Below are 24,858 nucleotides of genomic sequence, written 5' to 3' on the forward strand. Positions count from 1 at the left end.
TTATTCTCTCTTCCTGGCAGCCTCACCTATTCCTCTCCTGACTAACTATTGGCTATTCAGCTCTTTATTACACCAATTAGATGTTTTAGGCAGGTAAAGTAACACAGCTTCTCAGAGTTAAGCAAATACAACATAAAAGAATACAACACGTCTTTACATCATCAAATAAGTATTCCACTGCATAAACAAATGTAATATAACTCAAACTAATACTCGCAGCAAGCCTTTCTCTTCCTTAAATTTCATGATGCCTTTCAGCAATGATCTTTCCTTCTTCAATATTATTATTTTTCCTACCATAGAATAGCTTATGTTTTCCTCAGTATTAAGACTTAGTTCATATTTATAAAGTAACTTCTTTGATGCTTGAAAACTAAATATTATTATTATTGTCTTTGTACTGGCATTTTAGAATTACATAACATTTTACTGATATACTTATTTATGAAGGTACATAGAGATGCATGTAAAATGTATGTAGTATATGGTCATTTCAGAACACTTGTAGCACATGAAATGTACAGAGGGAAAGGAAAAAGTCATTTGTTGTTCTATGTCATGAAGTTAACCAGGTAATTCTTCAGATGTATTTTTCAAGTACCTCCTATTCTTTTGAAAAATAAATTATTTTGTGAGCTTTTGACTATGTTTTGCAATTAGTAATTGTTTAAAAATGCTATTAACCTGTTCTATAATATCTTGCCTTCCAAATACATCATTTATTTATTCCTACTTCTGTTGAAGCACATTAAAATTGATTGCCATAGCTTACTAGTGACCAAATGTAAAAGTCAAGTATACATTCTTGTGCATAAATGTTTGCCTCATTTAATAAGTTTCTTGGAATTGATGACAAAAACAATGTGCAAGAACATGACTAATGAATCTTCTAAGTTTCAGGAGTTATTTTATGTTTATGTACCTTCAACAAATACGAAAAATCCTGTTTTCCAAAGCTGTTTAGCATTGTATAACCACTCAGAACAAGCTGGCTCTAATTTCACATATGGCAGATGAGCCAACAGCGTCCTGAAATATCCATTTATGGATATTTGCCTGATTTTATTGTAAATCAGTAGTTTTAATTCTTCTAGGATATTCTGCTATGTGACTCCCCTTTTGAGAAGTTTGGATGTGGTATCAGCAGTTCTGGGTGCAGAGCATTTAAAATAGCTAAAATGTCAAGTGGGAAATCTGATCCATTATTGATATGAAGTCAGTGTAAGAGTCATGCATTCCTGCTGCCAGCTTGTATGTGGATGGGAGTGATAAGCTTTGGTAAGAGTGGCTTTGCAACCTGTTGGTGTGATATTTGTTAGAAGGTTGGTAATTTTACTGTGAGTTCTCTTCTGCTTATTAGATTTACTGAACTTGATACCTGGTGGATTCTGAGAACATGTGAGCATAGTTTCTGTCATGGCTTTTGGGATCCCTCAAAATGGGATTGCATCAGGCACATACCAGCAGACAAGGACAGAAGAGAGTCTGTGCTTCCTGTGGGGGGCTAGTGGTTGTGATTCCCTTTAATGTATAATCAGCCTTCCCTGACAGAGAACAGCTGAGAGAATACCACACCTGTTTTGACCTGAAAAAGAGCCTTTCGGCCCATTCAGTTACACAATGACTCAGTATGTTTCAAGTAAACTGTTTACATTGTCTCTATTTTGGGAAATAGTAAATTTATTATTAGAACTTATAGGCCAAGAACATTGAATCTCCTCTCTCTCTCTCTATCTCTCCATATATATATATATATATATGTGTATATATATATATATATGTGTGTGTGTGTGTGTGTGTGTTCAAAATACATCATGAGGAAGGAAAAAATACCAGTGGTAATGTACTTATTTTTCCATAAACATTAAATATATCATTCCTATTTACAAGCGATAATTCAGTGGTGAAAAGTGAGATTGGGTTTTACATTGTCCACGCAAAAAAAAAAAAAACAACTCTACTAACACTAATTTTCAGACTTAAAAAAATTGGAAATAATAGCCTGACTTATGATACTGTAATGACAGTATGTAAAAGAAACATCTCATTTTAATATGGTCAAGTGGAAATCATGTGCCAAATTGGACAACAGGAATGTCATGCCATGTTTTTCTTTGGGCCTGTAAGTTTTATGAACCAAAGCAATCATGGGCTGAGCTATCTGAGAATATTCCTTCTGGTTCCCTTGAATGACAACTAAAAAGCTCATCTTGTTTAAACAACAAATCCTGATAGAGTTATCAAAATAATGTGGTCAAGTTGTGGTTGCATGATACTTGGTCTGCCTGTAGTACACTTCCATGATGATTTGAAGGACTTCATTGTTTCAGAGGATTCACTATTATAACAGGGTTGCTAGTAGTGTGCAGTGAGAAAACATGTCCCTCCATTGTGTCGCTCTAAGATCTGTTTATGCAAGCAGTCTTTCAGGCAACATTGCCAGTTTAGAGCATCATGCCTCAGACAGAGCTTGAGAGGAGAAAATCTACACTATTTCTGATGCAACGCAGGATCTGAATTTCAAAAAAGAACAGTGACAGTAGGAAAGAAATTTTTCTATGTGTCATGGTATCATGAAATCTTTCTTATATAAGTATTAATGAACACAGAATAAGAGAATGAGAGGTTACCATTATTACTATTTTTTTTTGAGACAGGCTCATCATGTAGCCCTGGATGGAATCTAGTAGCTACTGATAATCATCTTCCTCCATCATCTGTGAACTGGAATTGCCGGCATACACGAACATGCTCAATAGAAATGACAAAATTTTAAACAGAACTACCAGACATAATGAGTACTTATATAAGTACAGTATTCTACAACCACTCTGATGAGAAATTCATACTGACGTGTATTTATGATAGACAAAACAATATCTGACACTTTGTTCTAAAACAAATACATGGTTAACTATAAAGGGGCAAACCTTAAAAATCAGTCTTCTGATTCAAACTTGACTCTCAAATGCTATTTATGTATTTGGGTGCATTTGTATGAAGATTTAAACAGCTGATAATGCAAAATCATTTCAAAACTACCTTGATATTTCAAAAGTTAAAAACTCAAAAAAGAATTATACCTAGAAAGTCACATAACAATAAATATTAAATCACTCTTTTTGTTTGTTTGGTTTTGTTTTTTGAGACAGGGTTTCTTTGTTTAGCCCTGGCCATCCTGGAACTTTCTTTGTAGACCAGGCTGGCCTCAAACTCTCAGAGATCTGCCTGTTTCTGCCTCTGGAGTGCTGAGATTAAAGGTATGTGCCTCCATGTCTGGCTTAAGTCACTCTTTTCTTAACAATTTTTATTGGTCTATTGGGGGCAAACCTATAATTCTTTCTTATAACTCTTAAATTAAGACATGTTAGTTTAGATGAGTGATGAGAATATAAATATGTGGTTTGCATATATTTTGTTTCAGAGATTAGTATCAGAGACAGACTCATTATATGTTTAATTTAAATTATAGGGCTACTTGTCTTTAAAGGTTAGCTTGAGTCATGTAAGAGAAATCAACTTTTTATTATTAATTAGTTTTAAATTTAAATTTAAATTAGAAACAAGGTTGCTTCACATGTCAATTCCAGGTCCCTCTCCGTTTCCGTCCCATCCTCCCATGCCCTCCCACCAGCCCCCCCAAATATCCCTTCATTTCCCCAGGGAAGGTGAGGCCCTCCATTGGGGTGTCCATAGTCTGTCAGAGAAATCAACTTTTCATTTTGTTTTAACTAGGTATTATTTCCTCTTCTCTGTATAAATAAACTACCAATTGTTAAATAGCCTGGTTAGAGAATATATGATTCATGTATTCACTTTTTGTTGAAATGTTGCTTCTATACAATATTGCTTTGAATCTAGTCAAGTTCTTTGTTTATCTGATTGGGTAGCATGACACATTAAGGAGCAGTTAACAGTTACAAGAGAGGAGATGAAGAGTCATGTAGTAAAAGTACAAATTTAAGCTAAATCCTCATATATGAGTCCTATGAGAATCAAATCATTTGTTTTCCAATCTGCTATTTGTATTCATTTAAGTACAGTCATTACTACTTATAAGACAGGCATAGAAAAAGACATTCTTATTAGCTGGAAATTAAATAGTTTCTTGGTGTTCTCCCCTCAATTTGACAGAACACATAGAAATTGGAATGTTTTTACTAGAACTCTGTTTTTATCATAGAAGTGAGTGAATAACTTGTTTAACTCTTCTTCGAGAAACAAGAAAATGGAGAATATAAGGAACACTGTAATCTACTTTTCCATTCCAGATGTTAGCAGTGGGGGGGGGGGTTACTTAGGATTTTGAACAAGTGCCAACTTGACTTTTAGGAATCTGACCTTTACAAGGATGAGATGGAAATACTTAGTAAAACTATAAAAATGTTTATAATATTTTTAAATATTATCATAATATCTAGAAATGATATGTCTAAAAGATGAATAAAGGGAAACAGTGCGGTTAGCATGTCAAAGCACAACAACAGTAGTACATATAAACACAGAGGAGGAAGACAAATAGTGATGCTGGGACAGAACCAGCTGTTCCAGCTGCTACAGCAATCACTTTCACTTCCCACACTATAGAACAAAAAGTAACATTGCATGTGGCATGTATCTATGAGATATTATGAATAACTAATACCTTAGTTACAAGATTCTTTATAGAGTTCCATAGCATCTGTACAAAGCCTAAGGACTTCTAGACCAAGATGCTTGTAAGAGTCCTCTTGTATTTGGTTGGCAACAACATAAGTGGTATTTTAAATAACAATTTTCAATAGTTACATTTGCTTAAAAACATGTTTCATATTTATAACAAAAGTACCATAATGCAATGATGCAATGCTTTGTATCCTAATGATATTTTAAGAGTAGGTTTGTGGGCCAGGCCTGTTGGTGCATGCCTGTAATCCCAGTTATGTGGGAGACTAATGCAAGATTGTGAGTTCAAGGCCTGCATGGATTACAGAGTGAGTTCAAGGTCAGATGAGGCAGTGTAGTCAGACTTTATCTTAAAATTCAAGAGAAACACAATGAATCAGAGGGACAGCAAAGTGGGGAGGTGTGTGGAAGGTGTCATAAGGAGGAAAGGGAGGGAGAGAAATGTAATTCTATTTTAACTAAAGAAAAACTGTTAGAAAAAAACAAGGCCCTAAGAAATAAAGTCGGTGGGAGAATGCCTGCTTAGCTAGTATGATTCTGTAGGTTCAATACTCGTGTCTATAAAATAAAGTCAATTTATAGTAGAGAAGGTGTAATCCCCAAGTGCTGATTGCAGTTATTGAAGTAGTTTGAGTTGCTTCAAAAGCATACAAAGAAGGCAGAAGAGGAATAACAAATGAAAGAATGTTGTATACTTAATCACTGGTGAGTAAATTACGAATATGATTTCTGCCTTATGAAGACATCTTTTAATATTATGGTTTATTGGCTTTGGAACCCTAGACAGTCACACTTATGAAGTGGTTCCAGACAACATTAGAAATTATGTTATTGCTTCCCATTTGGCTACCACTACCAGTTAACAATATTATCACGTATTATCACGGTTTTTATATTTTAGAAAATTAATTTACAAATTTGAATGACATGCTAATAGTTTAAAAAATCTCCATCTGAGGCAGACATTTCTGTGAGAAAAATATGAACAAAACCTTGGAGCAATGCTCTGATATTCACATGTATTAGATATATGCTCTCATTCACAAGGTCTGGAGAGCTGGAAGAAAGACAGAGGCTTGGTCTTGGACTCCTCCCCATCTTGCAATTGTTTGCAGTAGTGTGCACTCTGGAGGGAAGTCACACTGTACGATGGAGTTACTTCTAAATGCAGTGTTTCCTGAAGAAACACTTGCTTGAGTGCCATGTCAGCACCGGCTTAGAGAAACATTGATGTCAGTGGGATGTTGGCAGGTCCATTTTCTATTCTCTGCAGCACTGAGCCAATACAATCTGTGCATCAAGCACTCAGTGCTCTGTTCAAGGGGAAAAAAAGAATCAATGGGAACAAGGGAGCCAGCAGAAGCTCTTGGAAGGTAGAATGCACGTGCATTTTCTTCATCCTGTCATGACCACACTTTCTCTCATTGCAGGGCATTTCTTATGTCCTTGGTTGTAAGGCAGAGCTGTGACATAGGCAGAGTCAATGATAGCATCTTATGTGTTATTATCTTGTACTCTGTAGTGCTATTTTGCACTAAAGGACTGCCTTTGTATCACATTATAAAATACCTACAGGGATTTTTTGTGCTTTTATACAGTGAACTTGATAATGAGTGTGGTAGCCCTGTATCTACAAGATATGCTCAGTAAATAATAATAATTTGAAATTAGCATTCCTGTTAAATGTTGTTCCTTCCAGAAAAGGGCACATGGTGTAGAGAAGACAAATTTGAACAGTTTAATTAAGCTGTAAATATCAAAGTGTTTTTCGGTTGATATAATTTGCCTGTCTCTGTTCTGGAATATATTTGCAATATATGTGCATGATATATAAGCATAAGTATGGCATGGTTGGGCTCAGTTTCATGCCCAAAGCAGATGTCTTTCTTGAGTAGTTCAAGAAAATTAGATTTATTTACAGGGTGTAAGTGCTTAAAGTTCAATGGAAAAGCTGAAGCAATGGAGCTCCTGGAGGATTACTACAAAGCTCTGGATTTGAATTCACACCTGTGCAGTTGTGTTTTAGAGGCCAATGACCTTATATATTGTGATTGTATTTATTGCTGTTGCCCTGAAGGCCTCTCATCCTCTAAATGTCACCTACAAAGTGGAAGGGCGATCTAGGTCCTAACTGCTACAGTGCCCTCTCTGGGAGCTAGCTTAGTACTTGTCACTGGAGCAGGAAAGTAACCTCTATTGTCTTTGGTCTTTCAAACTTACTCAGGTACATCCCATTGGAAGAAATCATTCATAATTTCACTATGAGGTCCACATGTGCATTTCTATGCCCTAGGGTAGAGTGTGATCCTTGTAGAGTGCTTAGAATTATCAGTGGCTGCACTCATAGGGCTCACAGTTCATTATCAGAGATAAGCAACAGAAAGATTATCAGGATCTGGGCAGACTGCTGTCAGTGAAGGGCTTGTTACATGATTATAAGGACCTGAGTTTCAGACTCACTGTCCATGTAAAAAGTTGGATATAATGGCACACATTTATATTCTCAGTTCTGGAGAGACAGAGACAGAATCCCTGGGACTTACTAATACAACTGGACTAATGGCAAGACCTGGGTCCTAGTGAGAGATTGCAAAAGACTAAGTATCAAAATGTACAGAAGAAGAACATCCAAGGTTGATTAGGGCACCCAGGTATAGACATATACATATCCATGAACAGTTACACACATTGTAAAAAAATCATGAACATGTTCACATATAAGGATAGGTAAAGTGTATGAAACAAATGCAGTGACGGATCTTGGTGCTGCGGGTAGCAGAGAGGATTTGATCGATCACTCTGATGAGAAATGGGAGAAGGAACTAAAATGAACATTGTGGAAATGATGTTGCCTGAGTTAAGACCTAAGGCCTTAGTAATCATAGAAGATATATAAGGGGGTTATGGAGATTGTGCCAGACATGTAGGAGACAATCGTTCACAACTACAACACAGGTAGTGACCATAGGCAGAAGACATGAAGGAAAGCAACATACTGAGTTTGGGGTTAGGAGACATCAGTTTAGCCTAATATTGCATGGGCACATAAAGGCCAAAAATATTAATACTACAGGACTTGAAGGATGCTTAGAGGAAGATCAGAGTGAGGGAGAAGAAGGAACCTGTAATGAGCATTCTTCTCGCCAGCCTGGTTCTAGAGCCGCGTCAGTCCCAAATGAACACGCAGGACGCTATATTAATTATGAAGCTGTTGGCCATTTGATATGGTTTCTTATTGGCTAGTTCTGGCTTAATTATTAACCCATAACTGCTAATCTAAGTATTTCCACATGGTCTTCTCTTATCGAGAAAGGGTCCAGACCTCTTACTCCTCTTGCATCTTACATAGTGACTAACTGTGTCTCCATTTCCCAGAATTCTCCACCTCTCCTATTCCCACCTATCTTGCTTCCCTATTTGTCACCAGTGCTTTATTCACCAACCAATAAGACAAACATATACAGAAGGACTTACCCCATCAGGGATCTGTGACTAAGCCTTGGTGTTCTTTACCTGGCTTAAATCAGAATTCTGAGCTGGCTAACTTAATTGAAAAGTGAAGTCTCTTCCTGTTCTTTGTCTTTGGATTAACTGTAAGTTGATATAATCCAGTTGTATATTTAAAAGATCTGTCTATGAAAGCCTTGGGATCATGTGCAAGTTGCATATTTTTTAGGAGAGAAGTTAATTGTCAAAATTTAAGAATCCTGATTTGAGATTTGTGGTATAATATCCTTTTGACTAATGTTCATTAAATTTTGTTATAGATGTCAGCTGCTTATTCAGGAGTATATTTCAAACACACAGTGAGTAGTTCTATTTAAGACAGTGCAGTCTCTTTCTGGTCTCTAAAGCATTTTTCTGTCACAAAGGAGAAGGGTGTTGAATTTATTACAACATAAATAATTCTGGATGCATTGTTGAGCTCCTGGGAACAGAAGACAAACACATACAAAACTATACAGTGAACACCATGAGAGTAGCAATTCTGGAGTAAATGCCAAAGCAAGAAACCAGAGTTGTAGAGGATCATGGGTACTCAGGTATGGGTGTGCTTGCACATGCTGAAGACAAGTGGGTGACTGGATGTAGAACCAGGTACTCTTCTGAATTCTGTGCGCTGAAATACTGCTTCAACTGGCCAGGAAATACTCAAGGAAATTGCTGTGCCATCCTTCTATCTTGTTGGAAAGTAACCAAACATGCCAATGGTAGGAATGATGATGTTAGTAGCCTTCTCAGTTGCCCAGGGCCACAATTATTTCAAGAGTGTCTGAAATTTGAATATATGTTGGCGTCAGAGAAACCTCAGCATGGGAAATTAACTTGAAGGCATATGAGGTGGCTAGCTTATCAAACCAGGTAAAAACTAAAGCAGAATTTGTCCAGAGAAAGGCATATCCAAACCAGCTTCTTCTAGATGCTTGAAAATTGTTAACCACACATTAGTTCACCATAAACAGGATACCATAGAAAACTCAGTAGAGAGAGTAAATTATTCACACTCTCAAGAACTCAAAAATATAATGTTGTGCTCACAGATTTTATCAATAATGATGAAAAAGCCAGTATATGCAAAGACTAAGAATCTAGCAAGTAAAGTTTGTGTTAGAATCCATTTTGTTTCTACTAGATTCATAAAATCAGAAGGTGGTAATATACCAGCTTTGCAAAATTACTGTAATTGGCATGCAATGCTGAGGGAAGGGGGAGTGTAAATTGATTCAGTCACTTGCTGGTTTTGTAAACTTGAGGAGCATTTGCTCTGGTAAGCAGCATCCATGCTGAAAAAAAATGTGTTACTATACCCTTAAATGTGCTTGTGAAGGAAGTCTTGAGGGCTGAAATGTAAGCCATGACAAACATACAAAGGTCCTGAAAAACAACATTCATGAATGAGAGAAGATAAGTCAATTACAATATACCATAACATAGTCATAGTATTAATTGGTGACACTGGACTACAGTAACACTAAACATGTGTAGCCACCCTCAAAGAAGTGAACCTCAGGGATGATGCTATGTGACATATATTTGTGTGTGTGTGTGTGTGTGTGTACATGAGTTGACATACTTAAGAAGTGTTCCCAATTAAAATAAGCTTATTTTTTAATACTGGCACATGTTTTGGATCAGAAAGTCTTATTGAAGAGAATATTTAAATAAAAAAATTAGCTTTTACTTTCACCATGACTCTTACCTTTTATTTTTTCCCTATTCATGCTCTGCAGAACACAAGGAAATGCCAATTATTTAGGGTGCTACTTGAAAGACAAAATTAGTTAGAGTTTGTTTGGTTGTTTATGGGAGCCCTTGGAGCTTATACTTGTGGAAGTTTGACATAGCAGAAGAGAGTAATCGGACCCTTTGGAGGACAGTCCTCAGCATATTCAGCCAAGTGGAAAGGTTGTGAGTCATCTGGCTTAGGTATTGCTTTATGTTACTAACTGGGCCATTGTTGCACCTTTTAGTCACAGGTAGGCAGAGTAGACTCTCTCCATCACTCTGGTCTCAAACTTACCCAGGTGAGTTTTGGTAAAGAGGAAGTAGGCTTTAACCAAGTCCCACCTTGCCCCACTGGAGTGAACTCAGAGCATTTTGATGTCCATTTAACATACTGATTGTATCGTGAATTTTCCTGGGCCACATTTCTGTTTTGATGAAGTGTGATTACCTTTTAATAGTTGAAATAAGGAAAGATGGGTGTTTATAATAAAGCCTAGAAATGATGGGAAGAGAATAAGGTATGTCTTAATGTACCTTAGTTTACATATTAACTTAATTTTTAAAGTTTGGCATGAAGAAGAACACAAGCTATGCGTGGAGGGAAGAGAACACATTATAGGAATTGTTTCTTTCTTTCTATGATGTGAATTCCCAGGCTTGAACTCAGGCTATCCAGTGCCCTTACCCACACTCACTGAGTCATCTTTTTGACTTATTTAATTATTGTGTGGTTGGGGTAAGGTGGGCTCATCAGAATGTACATTTGGAGGTCAAAGGACAACTTTCAGGTTTTCTCCTTCTACCATATGGGTCCCAGAGATTGAACTCAGATCTTGAGGCTTGGCAGCAAGCATTGTTACTTGCAAAGGCATCACACTGGCCACAAAACGTTTTTTTTTTTTTTTTTTTTTTTTTTTGGTTTTTCGAGACAGGGTTTCTCTGTGGCTTTGGAGGCTGTCCTGGAACTAGCTCTTGTAGACCAGGCTGGCCTTGAACTCACAGAGATCTACCTGCCTCTGCCTCCCAAGTGCTGGGATTAAAGGTTTGGGCCACCAACACCCGGCCCAAAATGTGTTTTCATATAAGGTATTATTCCCATTATTAGTAATTTATAAGTAAATTAGATAAACCAATTATTCTACTGGAATCTAGCATTTGACACTTCATTTTTAGTCTGCCTGTTCATTGTGTTTCTGTCATGGTGATAACTGTTAGAAGTCAGCAGGCTTAAAAGACACAGTCTGAAAGAGGCTGGGCTTCCTTTCAGCATCCTGTTCTTGGGAAGGGTTCACTTCACTACATATTGTTTTAGTTATTCAGAGATCATCACTGTGGCAAGGCTTCCTCTTTTCTCTTTAGTATATGGATTAACACAAATAACATGCAATATTTTCTAACCCATTCTTGTGTAGAAAAGCTTTCTCTGACTTCTCTACCTCTCTTGTTGCTTCAGGACAGCTTCCCTGCAAGATTTGGAGGAATTCATTTTGTCAATCAACCTTGGTATATCCATGCCTTGTACACTGTGATCCGGCCTTTCCTGAAGGAGAAGACTCGGAAAAGGGTACTTCTGCTTTTTGTTTTAAAACCTGATGTCTCTCCCTATCCATATTCAACAAGTTATGCTTCACATTTTGATTGTTTATTGTCAGCCATAATAGAATTTCTTTAATCTTGTCATGTTAATATTCTGCATAGAAGACATTTACAGATTTTTAGAGAGCTCATAATCTCTCTAAATTCTCAACAACATTTTATGAACAGGACATTTGAAAGCAAGCTTTCTTACTGTTTCACCAAATAATGAAACATGCTAGTGTCTTCACTCATATTACAGTCTCACTGTAAACATCAGAAAACCCTGCTGTGTTATTTCATTATTGTTGGCACTCTTAATTTCAAGTAAGATCTAGACATAAGTTATTATTTTATTTATTGACAAATGAATGCTTGCTATTTCACAATATTTACTGACATAAGTACATTTTTCAGAATTTGATATATTTGTGTAGTGACAGTCATGATCCATCAGATATTTTGATAATAATGATGGTGTGTTCAAGTTTTAATATTTCTCTAAATAACATGTTTTATGAATTTACTCAGATTGAGTTTCATCATACAAGGGTGGTAATAAATGTACATGAAAGAAAATTCTTACTGGCCTTACAAGTGATACCCTATTATGACTTTTATGAAAATGTAATAATTACTTAAAACAGTTAACCCTAGCACCATAGTACATGTTAAATTTAATAGGCATGCTTATTGAACATAGAACTTTAAAATACATTTAGTTGTACATTTTTTCATTTAACATCTTTGGAAAGTATATTTAAATATTGCTCACCTATTTATTATTTAAATATATATACATTATTAACAGTTAAAATAAGGGTAAACATATTCATCTCCTTTAAAAATTAATGTTTCTTTGTTGTGAAGACATTCTAAATCTTTTCTGTTGCTTTAAAAAAATCAGTGACTACCATTATCTAGAGTGATTATACCTATTTTTCTTATCCAACTGTAACTTGGATAACTTGTACCCACAGACCAACCTATTCCTAGTTCTTTTTTGCAAGCCTCTGATTACTGATTTTATGCTGAACTCTGAAAAGTAAATTTAGTAAACATGGTCTCCAATTTCCAAGCTGAGGAAGGAAGTCTGTGGATGGATAAGCAACTTGCTTCCTCACACACAGATGCAGCTGGGAAGTGACAGAACAAGTATATGCCCTCAAAGCACCCAGTTCTATTTACCTCTGTGTGCTAACCACCACCAAATGATTAGTGACACTGTAAAATATACTTACGTCTAAACCTATGTGGATGACAATAGTGTTGTGAAACTCAGTGATTAAGCACTTCGTGTCTTCTAGTGTTGCAAAGTCCTCATTCTGAGCATGAAAACACAGTAATTACATGTTCGCATCAAGCATTAGTGAGCAGAGGGTTGACTGTGTATGAATTTGTTAAAAATATTCTAGTCATTCAGGAGGAAGAACTCTACAAACAACTGTAATTTATACTAAGAGTTGTTTCTGCCACTAAGCATGAAATTATGCATATTTTAGAGTTCAAAAATATAACGAAGTGCTTCACAAATGCACCTTCAATCTTTGTTCCATGAAATAGTAATCAGGTTATTCAAAACATCTGCTGGGGATTTTAGCACAAATTGCACTTATGTGTGCTCTCTCTTGCTTCATGCTGTTCTCAATACATTATGTGTGTTTCATTTAATAATTACAACAAAACTTTAGAGTAAGTCATCTTTTTTTCATTTTATAGATTAAGAATGAAACTTAGAAGGTTAACCAACCTGCCGTGTGTTGCTGTTGGTAGATAGAAGAGCTAGAGGTTCAGACTTATTTGGAAAATTCCGTGGAGAGGGGATAGCAAATAAGTCTTTAGAAGGCATGTGTCTAAGCTATTGGCTGATCGAAGAAGAGGCAGACTCCCTTGGTTAAGTACTGAGCTGAACTCAAGAAAGCCAGTAACAGAGAGGGAGGACTGATGATCAAAGGGATTAAGACTGGGCTGGTTTAACCCCCAGAAACAGCTGACCAGACAAAGGTTAACTCTTGAATCCCAGGCATCAGCCTGGGAAGCCAGCATGGGACTGATCAAGACCCCCTGAATCTGGGTGTCAGTGAGGAGGCCTAGGGAATCTATTGAGCCTTGGGCAGCAGATCAGTACCCATCCCAAGTATACACACGGACTTTGGACTCCCATAGAACAATGTGAGGTGCACTCTCACCCGAACTCTTGGGGAAGGGTCTAGGCCCTGCCCTATATGAAATGACAGACTATGCACACCCCCATGGAAGGCCTCACCCTCCCTGGGGAAATGAGGGGATAACGGGGGGGGAGGGTCCGGGAGGAAGGGAGGGAATGGGAGAGGGACCTGGAACTGACTTGTGAAGCAACCTTGTTTCTTATCCAAATTTAAACTGGAAAATAAAATTAAAAAAAACTATAAAAAAAGCAAAGAGAGCAGAAAATCTGGAGAGTGAACTATGGGGTGAGATAGTAAGGGAGAAGATCGAAGGAAATATGGTTCATTAGATCTTAGGTGACCTTGCCTATCATTGCAAGCGCCTTGATGTTCAAGCAGTCTCATTGTGACTGATGTACCATGATCCTGCTTCCTTGAAAGCATTGCTAGCCAGATAGAAGGAAGGCAGCTGAACTTCACAATTTTAATAAAAGTTACATGACTTTGTAATCTTCATGTAAAATAATTCAAGGTCAAATTCCCTTAATTTTGGCTTATATAGTGAACACATGTGACAAAGGTATTTTATTCTTACTGGCATTACAAGTGATACCCTGTCTTTACTGAAGCACCTCCTAGTGCTGATGTTATAAATACATCTTCTGAAAATCTGCTGAAAGAAAAACCTAAGCAGCACTGGGAATCCTCCTCTACAGACCCAGGTATACAAGAAATGGCCATGACTTCATTTCCCAAAACTAAGTGAAATGCCAACACGACAGAATGGTAAAGATTTCTGTGTTCATTTTTATGAATTCCCGTCTCATAAATTCATTAATGCCTGGAATTTTTATACCAAGTTTCCCATCCGTAATAGCCAATGCCTAATGTTCTCAAGGTTCATGGAGTGTTAGTTAAGGTTTTTTTTTTTCCTATTTCGCTTCTACATCACCAGGCAAATAAAGGCCTTGCTGCTGACTCTGGAAAACAGGGGCTCAGCTTCACCTCCTCATCCCAATGAGGCCTTGAGCAAGCCTCTGCTTATGGTTTTGCCAACCTGAAAAGACAGACATGGAGCTGGGTTCTCCATTCAGTAGCACAGATTTTTTTTATTTTAATTTTAAATAGCTTGTTTTACATGTCAATCCCAGTTCCCTCTCCCTCCCCTCTTCCCGCACTCCCCTTCCCCCCCTTCCTCCCACCCTATTGCCAAATCCTTCCACATAGGGGGTATCTAGAGTCTGTCATTTTACTCTTGGTAGGGTCAAGGCACTCCCCTAAGAGTCCAGGCTGAGAGAGCATCTCTCTTTGTGCTATAGGCACATGAAGACAGTTTGTATACCAGGGATAGACACTGATCCACAGCTCAGGGCCCCATAGGTTGCCCAGGCCTTCTCACTGACACTCACATTTGGGGGGTCCAGATCAGTCCCATGCTGGCCTCCCCACTGTCGCTCTGGGGTCCAAGAGCACTCCCCTGTTCAGATCAGCTGTCTCTGCTGGTTTTGCCAGCCCATTCTTTGCCAATTTGCTCATCACTCCTCTCTCTCTGTCACTGGGTTCCTTGGGTTCAGTTCAGTGATTAGTTGTGTGTTTGCCTCTGCTTCCATCAGTCACAGGATGAAGGCTCCCGGATGGTTATAGACATCAAGTTCATTATCAGGAATGGGCATTCGAGGTGGTCCCTCCACTATTGCTTAGCTTGCCAATTGATATTATACCTTTAGATCACTCGAGGTCACTCTGGTGCCTGATCTGTCTTCTAACCTATGATTCCCTCTTCCCCCTATTCTACCCCCACCCCCTCAACTTCCTGTTCCCCCATGACCAACTCCCTTCCTCTTTACCCCCTCTATTCTTCCCAGGTCCCACTCCCCCCACCCCTCGCCGTGTTCCCCATCCATTCAGAGGATCTTGTCTCCATCCTCTTCTCTTGGGTACTATGCATATATGCATATCTTTTAGGTTCTTTCCTGTTTCCCAGACTCTCTATCTGTGGAAGTGCAGACTGGCACTATCCTGATCCATATCTAAAATCCATATATGAGTGAGTACATACCATGTTTGTCTTTTTGCGACTGGGTTACTTCCAGTGCTATCCATTTCCCTGCGAATTTCAAGATTCCATTGTTTTTTTCTGCTGAGTAATACTCCATTGTGTAAATGTACCACATTTTCTCTATCCACTCTTCAGTTGAGGGGCATCTAGGTTGCTTCCAGGTTCTGGCTATTACAAACAATGCTGCTATGAACATAGTGGAGCAGATGCCCTTGTTGTATGAACCTGCCTCATTTGGATAAATGCCTAAGAGTGGAATTGCTGGGTCTAGTGGTAGATTAATTCCCATTTTCCTGAGGAATCTCCATGATTTCCAAAGAGGCTGTATGAGTCGGCATTCCCACCAGCAGTGGAGGAGTGTTCCTCTCTCTCCACATCCTCTCCAGCATAAATTGTCTTCGGTGTTTTTGATTCTAGCCATTCTGACAGGAGTAAGATGGTATCTCAGAGTTGTTTTGATTTGCATTTCCCTGATGGCTAAGGATGTTGAACACTTTCTTAAGTGTCTCTTGGCCATTTTAGCCTCCTCTATTGAGAATTCTCTATTTAGCTCTGTACCCCACCTTTCAAGTGGATCCTTTGGTGTTTTGGAGACTTGTTTCTTGAGTTCTTTGTAAATTTTGGAGATTAGCCCTCTGTCAGATGTAGGGTTAGTGAATATCTTTTCCCATTCTGTGGCCTGCCTTTTTGTCTTTTTGACTGTGTCCTTTGCCTTACAGAAGCTTTTTAGTTTCAGAAGGTCCCATTTGTTAATTGTCGATCTCAGTGCCTGTGCCACTGGTGTTATGTTTAGGAAGTGGTCTCCTGTACCAACTCGTTGAAGAGTATCTCCTTTCAGTGTGGCTGGATGTATGTTGAGATCTTTGATCCATTTGGACTTAAGTTTTGTACAAGGCGATAAACATGGATCTATGTGCAGTCTTCTGCATACCAGTACCCAGTTATGCCAGCACCATTTGTTGAAGATGCTTTCTTTTTTCCACTGTACAGTTTTAGCTTCTTTGTTAAAAATCAGGTGTTCATAGGTGTGTGGGTTAAAATTAGGGCTTTCAATTCGGTTCCATTGGTCTACCTGCCTATTTTTGTGCCAATACCAAGCTGTTTTCAGGACTATAGCTCTATAATAGAGCTTGACGTCAGGTATGGTGATGCCTCCTGAAGTTCCTTTATTGTATAGGGATGTTTTGGCTATCCTGGGCCTTTTGTTTTTCCATATAAAGTTGATTAATGTTCTTTCCAGGTCCTTGAAGAATTGTGATGGAATTTTGATAGGGATTGCATTGAATCTATAGACTGCTTTTGGCAAGATTGCCATTTTTATTATGTTGATCCTACCAATCCAAGAGCATGGGAGATCTTTCCATTTTCTGGTATCTTCTTTGATTTCTTTCTTCAAAGACACAAAGTTCTTGATATACAGGTCTTTCACTTCCTTGGTTAACATTATCCCCAGATATTTGATGCTGTTTTTGGCTATCGTAAAAGGTGCTGTTTTTCTGATTTCTTTCTCAGTCAGTTCATCATCTGTATAAAATAGGGCCACTGATTTTTTTGAGTTTACCTTGTATCCTGCCACATTGCTGAAGGTGTTTATCAGCTCTAGGAGTAACCTTGCGGAGTTTTTTGGGTCACTTATGTAAACTATCATATCATCTGCAAATAGTGAAAGTTTGACTTCTTCTTTTCCTATTTGTATCTCCTTTATCTCCTTTTGTTGTCTTATTGCTGTAGCTAGAACTTCAAGTACAATATTGAAGAGATATGGAGAGAGTGGACAGCCTTGTCTTGTTCCTGATTTTAGAGGAATTGCTTTGAGTTTCTCTCCATTTAGTTTGATGTTAGCTGTTGGTTTACTGTATATTGCTTTTATTATATTCAGGTACGTTCCTGTTATCCCTGATCTCTCTAGGACCTTTATCATGAAGGGGTGCTGGATTTTGTCAAAGGCTTTTTCAGCATCTAGTGAGATGATCATGTGGTTTTTCTTTCGCAGATTGTTAATATGGTGGATTACATTGATAGATTTTCTAATGTTGAACCATCCCTGCATTCCTGGAATGAAGCCTACTTGATCATGGTGGATGATTTTTCTGATGTGTTCTTGAATCCGTTTTGCAAGTATTTTATTGAGTATTTTTGCATCAATGTTCATGAGGGAAATTGGTCTATAGTTCTCTTTCTTAGTTGTGTCTTTGTGTGGCTTGGGTATCAAGATAATTGTAGCCTTGTAGAAAGAGTTTGGCAGTGAGCCTCCTGCTTCTATTGTGTGGAATACTTTGACGAGTATTGGAATGAGCTCTTCTTTGAATTTCTGGTAGAATTCTGCACTGAAGCCATCTGGGCCTGGGCTTTTTTTGTTTGGGAGACTTTTGATGACTGCTTCTATTTCATTAGGGGTTATAGGTCTGTTTAGATTATTTATCTGTTCTTGATTTAGTTTTGGCAAGTGATATCTATCCAGGAAATTGTCCATTTCCTTTAAATTTTCAAATTTTGTGGAGTACAGATTTTCAAAGTATGCCCTGATGATTCTCTTGATTTCCTCAGATTTTTATCTCTTTCTGAACATGGTGGCTTCTGTCTTCTAAACTTTACTGATTCTCAGATTAATTCCACCTTCTTCCTTCTCTTTTCAGTAACCTGATGTAGTTTATTTAGTGAACAAATGGCACAGGGGAATGAAATAAAGAATAAACAATTTTAGGGTAATTGTTAGTGTTGTGAAGTAAAGGAACATGAATCAGATATCATTCATGTGATAACAAAAGAGCAGAAACAAAATGAAAGGAAAAGAAAAAAACAAATCAATAGTGAAACTTGAATAGATGCTTTTGATGCAGAATTATTTAAGATAAAGAAGCCTAAAGGCAAACATTTCCCAGTTGAGCAGTCATGGTGCATTTCTGATGCCCAAATCAGAGGCTCAGTTCACATTTGAAGTTCTGAAGGAGCATCTTTTTAGGCTATTAATTAATTGTGGGTTTTGAGAAATAGTAGTCTGATGATTTATAAATCTTCAGATCTGTGTATATATATGCTTACATATACATATATAAATACTAAATAAATTAAAGGATATGTTAGAAGTTAAATGATGTTTCTAAAAACACATGATATATGAGAGTTGAAAATCTCACCAGCGAAGGACTTCATCATACAAAGGGTATTTTCAAGCAAAGATTACAAATAATAGGTCATGAATATGTTGAGGGAGAAATATTCAGGAAGAAGAAAAGTTCACTATAAATACTCTAAGAAAGCAGTGGGGGATGGATTTAAAAGAATAATCTTGTAGAAAGTATAGGGTCATATAGGGTTTGATTACTGCAGTGAATAGAGCAGCCAATGGTGAATTGTGATCAGAATGAAGTTATCTGGTATATGTGTTGTCATGGCCATTGTGCCTGCCATGTTGAGAGTATTTTGAAGGAAGAAGAGTGGCAGTAGGATGAAAACCCAGGAGACCTGAGCTGTGGCATAATATAGAGGAAGGCGGCTTTAGTTAGGACTGTAGCTGCCTTGAGTGGTAGCACAAAAAACAGAATTTTTGGACAACTTGGATGATGCAAGAAGTAATATTTGATTCATTCATGTTGGTTTGAGAAACAGAAAGGATAACTAAACCTTTACTGATGCTTAGAATAATTAGACATAGTTTGAGGGTAAGATTTTTGAGGTCAGTTTTGAACCTTAGGAATTCAAGGTACCCACTGAACACTGAAGTGAAAGTATCATTTAGAGAATGGGGAGTTCAAGTAGAGTTCAAGAATAAGGTCTGTATTCAAGACACAGGTTTTTGGATTATAGTTAGTATATATCAGCAGAATGAATAAAATCAACCAAAGGGTAGCTCTTAATAATAATAATAATAATAATAATAATAATAATAATAATAATAACAACAACAACAGCAACAATAAATCTGGCTAAAAAGTAGAGTTTTCTTGGGCATGGTAGCATGACATGTAATCCCACCACTTGAGAGGCTAAGGAAGGTGGATCTCTGAGAATTCAAGCCCAGGCTGGTCTACATAATGAGGAGCTATGCAGCAAGAGTCTGTCTTAGAAAAAGTTGGGGTTATCAGAAACAGAGATTAAAGAAGACTGTAGTTCTGTTGTGGGGTGGGGGAATGAGATGAGAAATGGACATTATTTCGTCAAGGAGAGCAAAATTGCCAGAAGGTGATATGTAGTCTTAAGAGATCAGGTAGCTGTGGACTGCCTTACAAAATGCTAGAAAAGAGTATCTGGACAAAGAATAGAAACAACTTCTCTTGTGAGTTCTGCTGTTAAAGGATAACTGAAGCTAAGATAAGAGCCCAAGAGCCAAGAGAGGTTTTATGCATCTGTTTGCAAGGTCTTGAAGACAGCAAGTTTTTTTTTCTCAGATGGGAACGAGAGGTTAATGTTTTAATATGAGAAAAACAAGGGAAGATTTACGGGAAATAAAGCTGAGTTGAAGAAATAGATGGATCTTGTTTTGTTGGTGTGCTGGTTAGTCTTTGTGGGCTTTATACTATCTCTGTTCTAGTGTTGAGGCAGAACACAGGGGCACAGATGCTGGTGGGTGGATCTCAGCTGGCTGCCCCATTTCCTCAGTGAGAGTGGAATCAAGGCCAATGCTGGAAGTGATGCTGAGGGAGCAGGTAACAGAGAGTTCCAGATTTATTGCTCTAAGGGTTGCTTTTAGCCACAACACCTTCATGAATTGATGGAGGATTCTGTTACGATGAAACACATCTGATTTCTTCAGAATTAGACAGCTGGTACAATAAAGGTTTTGAAACTTTGACAATTTTTAGAGGAAATATTTTTGACTGAAGTATATTGGTATGTGTATGTGTTCTATACACACATGTACATACACACAGAGAGAGAGGGGGGGGGAGGATTTGTGGTCTTAAACTGCAGTGGGAATGTGCTCTACTTTCAATTAGCCAGGTTTGCTGTGAGGCAGATGGCATCTTCCAACACTATAATTACCTCTTAAAGAATCTGATTGTTCTGTGTACTGGCCAATATTTGGCTGACATCTGTTTTTCATCTACCACAGTTTGTTAAAAATAATAGCTGATTGGTAACTTGAATCTCTCAGATTTTACCTGATGATAAACATATATTTTCCTATATATTTACATATGTGGATGTAAACAAATATGAATGTGTTAGTTAACCTGTTCATCTTGAACCCAAAATGTGAAATTAAGTTACTTATAAACTACACTTTAAAAATAAATATTACAGAAACTTGAATAGGATGTTGATGATGCTTTTTGATCAATCTATAATTTTGTGATGATAGAAATGAAAATGATGAAGCAAATTACAATTTGAAAATTTCTTATTTTCAGTTTGGGAATAGAAGGTCAATAACTGATGATGAAAAAAACTTGCTTATGAAGGAAGACTAAGAGTAACATAATTTTCTTTCTTAATTTTTAAAAGTTTGATTTTTGACCATTTCACACATGTGTATCCATAGAGGCATAAAGCCATACATATGTACATGTATATTATATTATATAATATTATATTCTGGTTACTGTCACTTCACCTTCTTTTAATCTTTTCACCCCATTACCTGCAACCTTACCTCACTATTCATTGAGGTGAACTAGAGCCTTCTTTGTGACCATGGGTTTCGGATTATTCATTGTAGCCTTGTGGTCTCCTAAGTGGGCATACAAAATGCAGAAGACGTTGATCCTTGCCTCAAAGCCCATCACTGTCCAATAGCTCAGCAGGGAAGGTTAGGGTCCTTTGAGAATCTCCCCAGCCCATGATTGACTCAGTCTTTCTTCTACAGACCTATTGCAACGCAAGTGCAGCATGACTGCACTGACTGTGCCATGTCCACAGGAAATCATTTTGCTGGTTATTACATTCTTTCTTAGGTGGAATAGTATAAAATGTCTTGATTAGGGGTGAGCACTCAGCCATCTCTTCACAGCACCTGGAGCAGCAATGTGTCTCCATATTCACTACCATTCACTGCAAAGAGAAATTTATCAGATTAAGACTGGTAGTAGGATTTATCTATAGATAAAACATAAAACATTTGTGCATGGATATAAACAAAACATTAGAAGGCAGTTTGACTCTGTATCATGTAAATAAATGCTAAGAATAATAATAGTAAGGCTGAAGACATTCTTATCCTTATTTGTTTTGCTTTGTTTCCTTTTTGGAGATTTTTATGCAATATAAAATGTATTTTGATCAAACCCACCTTATTTTCTCTTCCCACCAAATCTCCTCTATCCTCCTAGCCACCTATCCTTCCCATCCTTATGTATTCTTTAGGTTTTATAAAGCTTTATGACTCTACATATAGCTGCCTGGATGAACATGGGTTTAGGGCTGCCTACAGGAGCATGACTATCCTCTTAGGGACCACATTCTTAAAGAAAATACACTCTCCCTCTACTAGAAGTCACCAATAATCAATAGTATCTCAGTGAGGGATGCAACTTCATGAGTTGTCCTTCTTCCCCACTGTCTATCCAAGCTGGAAATTTAACTGTTCTTGTGCATGCAATCACAGTCACTGAATTCATGTGATTCAGAAATGATGATTTGCTGCAGACATGTACTACCACTGGTTTTAACAATCATTCTGCTCCCTTTCTGTAATGATGTCTGAGTCTTGGGAGGGAGGATATGTGATATATATATCCTACTTAGAGGTAAGCACCCCATAGTCTCTTATTCTTTGCATGATGGTAAATCGTGTGTGTTAATTACCATCAACTGAAAAAATAAGTTCGTATGAGGATTTAAAGATGCACTATGCTGTGAATATAAAGATAACCTGGAAACTTCATCTCTACTGGCTAGGTTCCATCATTTTAGAAGATTGCATGTGTGCTATCAGGAAGAATAGTAATCAAAATCTCAGTTAACTGTGAACTATGTTAATGACAAAAATTAACTAATTCTGGCATGATATGGCCCACAGGTACTATAGTGTTACAGATATAGGAATACCAAACAACTTTCTGATTGAAATTTAAGCCTGCTTTATAAACAGAATCCATACCTGCTACTATTTACTAGGCCAAATCTGTGGATGGCCAGATCACAGGCCCTAAAGGAGAACCTAATACTTCAATTTTATTAAATGAAATAGTAATAAACTTCCCCCTAATTTCTCAACTTTTATACCCATAGATTGATAAATCTCTCTGCCAGTGGATTTTAACTTGGTTTACAAAGGAAACATGAATTCCTTCTGTGGACCATGTCTCAAAACTGACCTAAGAGCAAATGATTACCCCCATAACTGTTGTGTCACTATTGGATCAGTAAGCACATCTTGATTGGCAGGCTAGTAGTGCATTTCACAAGTTAGCAACTAGGTAAGACTGCTGATATCTTTTCTCCCCCAGCAGTATGCACAGCACCTTCAGAAACTATGAAAGCTAGCCAACAGGTTGGAAGCTTCCAGCTCAGTACCTGCTTTCTTTGTCTATATCTTGAAACTATGGTGTGTGATATATCTGCTAAAAGCCTTATTAGTAGTGATGCATATTGGCTATTAGCTACTGAAAATGGGTTTTCATTCACTGCTATAATCTTATTTGACATGAAGTTTTGTTATATCAACATGTTAATGAGTAACTTTTTAATATTTGTAATGTTGGAAACACTTTTAAAAAGAATTTGATTAATTCTTATAAATGAAAAATGTAGAAAGTGGTAGCAAACCATGGAGGTAGAAAATAATTGATATTGTACTTGAATTTATCTTCAGATTATAAAGTAAAACTCTATGTAAACAATAATACCAATAATTTAAGTATACATAGAATGTTACCCTTGCAATTTACTGTTCTGTTTTCATTTGGTCAATGAGTATGGAAATCTCTAGGACAGAGAATGTTGGCAGTAATGCAGATCACGTGTCTCTGGGACATGGGCCTCACTCAGCCTTTGCTTATGAGGATGCTAATCTACTTTTCTTTACAGAATCCACTTCAGATTATAAAGCTACAGTAGAGTAGTTACCATGTTCTTATTTTTACTGACAATAAAGAGAAATGGATATGGAGGCGCCTTTGGCCTTTGCAACTTGAACAGCTCTGGAATTGATGAGTCCCTCATGAGAAAAATTTGATTCAACAGCATTCATTATGTAAATCACCAGGTTTGCACAGCTAAAGCCAAGGAGATTTGGAGCCTAGAATATTCTGCTCATGGTCTTGACAAAGAAGCAGAAAATGAAACTTATAATTCTAGATCTTTGGCCAAGTCACTATCTGACCTTCCAGAAATTAAATATTCTTGCCCCTCAGGACTTCTATATGAAATATTAGATAATGGTTCAGTCTTACCTGCTTCATAGAGTAGAGGAGATACTTAAATATTGTGAGAAACATATAAACCTGTTATGTTTGCTTTTCTAGCCTCACCCATTCCCAATAGTCTCTGGATAATACTTAGTTTTCTCTATGTGTTTCCTTCCCACCTTGCATTTATAGATATTTCTGCATGGTAACAACCTGAACAGTCTACACCAACTAATTCATCCTGAGATCTTGCCTTCTGAGTTTGGAGGAATGTTGCCGCCATATGACATGGGGACATGGGCAAGAACCCTGCTAGACCATGAGTATGATGATGACAGTGAGTACAACGTGGACTCCTATAGTATGCCTGTGAAGGAAATAGAAAAGGAACTCTCCCCCAAATCCATGAAGAGGTATGCTACAGATCAACTGGGAAGTGGGTAAGGGTCCTGAGGCAAGTCATACTGAGTTTGACTTCCTTTCTCCACCATATACATTTTCATTTTTGTGCCTTATTTTCTTTCTGATAGCATTTTAAAGTCTTGCTGTGACAATGACTTTTTTTCTAAGTACACTAAAGCCCAATTAATTACTTAGGAAAAAAGTCACATGGGTCATCTAGATACATACAAGCCACACACACAGACACACACAGACACAGCACACACACACACACACACACACACACACACACACACACTCACACACTCTCAAACACTACATTCATGCTTGTGCTATCTGTTCAATGTCTATGCTCATTCTTTGTCTATAGGTAGCCATTTCTGTGCCAACCACTGTATCCTTATAGGCTTAATCATCACAAGGTTAATTATTGTGCTAGAGTCCATCTTCCTGTTTTGACTTATAATGTTTTCTTCTGATGTTGTTTTCAATTAGT

The 24,858-nt window shown here is 37.5% G+C and overlaps 1 protein-coding gene across 3 annotated transcripts in view; it reads left to right on the plus strand.

Moving 5' to 3' along the window:
• Positions 1–24,858, plus strand: part of Clvs2 (clavesin 2) — an 87,823-nt gene that overhangs the window by 53,653 nt on the left and 9,312 nt on the right. For 2 of the 3 annotated variants that reach the window (XM_013110233.3, XM_013110232.3), the window contains 2 exons: positions 11,345–11,455; positions 24,153–24,400. In XM_013110233.3, coding sequence (XP_012965687.1) covers positions 11,345–11,455; positions 24,153–24,400 — 359 coding nt within the window. The remainder of the gene's footprint in view (positions 1–11,344; positions 11,456–24,152; positions 24,401–24,858) is intronic. The other variant, XM_005065767.4, reaches the window with a different exon arrangement.

The sequence above is a fragment of the Mesocricetus auratus genome, unplaced genomic scaffold (assembly GCF_017639785.1).
Source record: "Mesocricetus auratus isolate SY011 unplaced genomic scaffold, BCM_Maur_2.0 Super-Scaffold_100018, whole genome shotgun sequence".
Classification (NCBI taxonomy): Eukaryota; Metazoa; Chordata; class Mammalia; order Rodentia; family Cricetidae; genus Mesocricetus; species Mesocricetus auratus.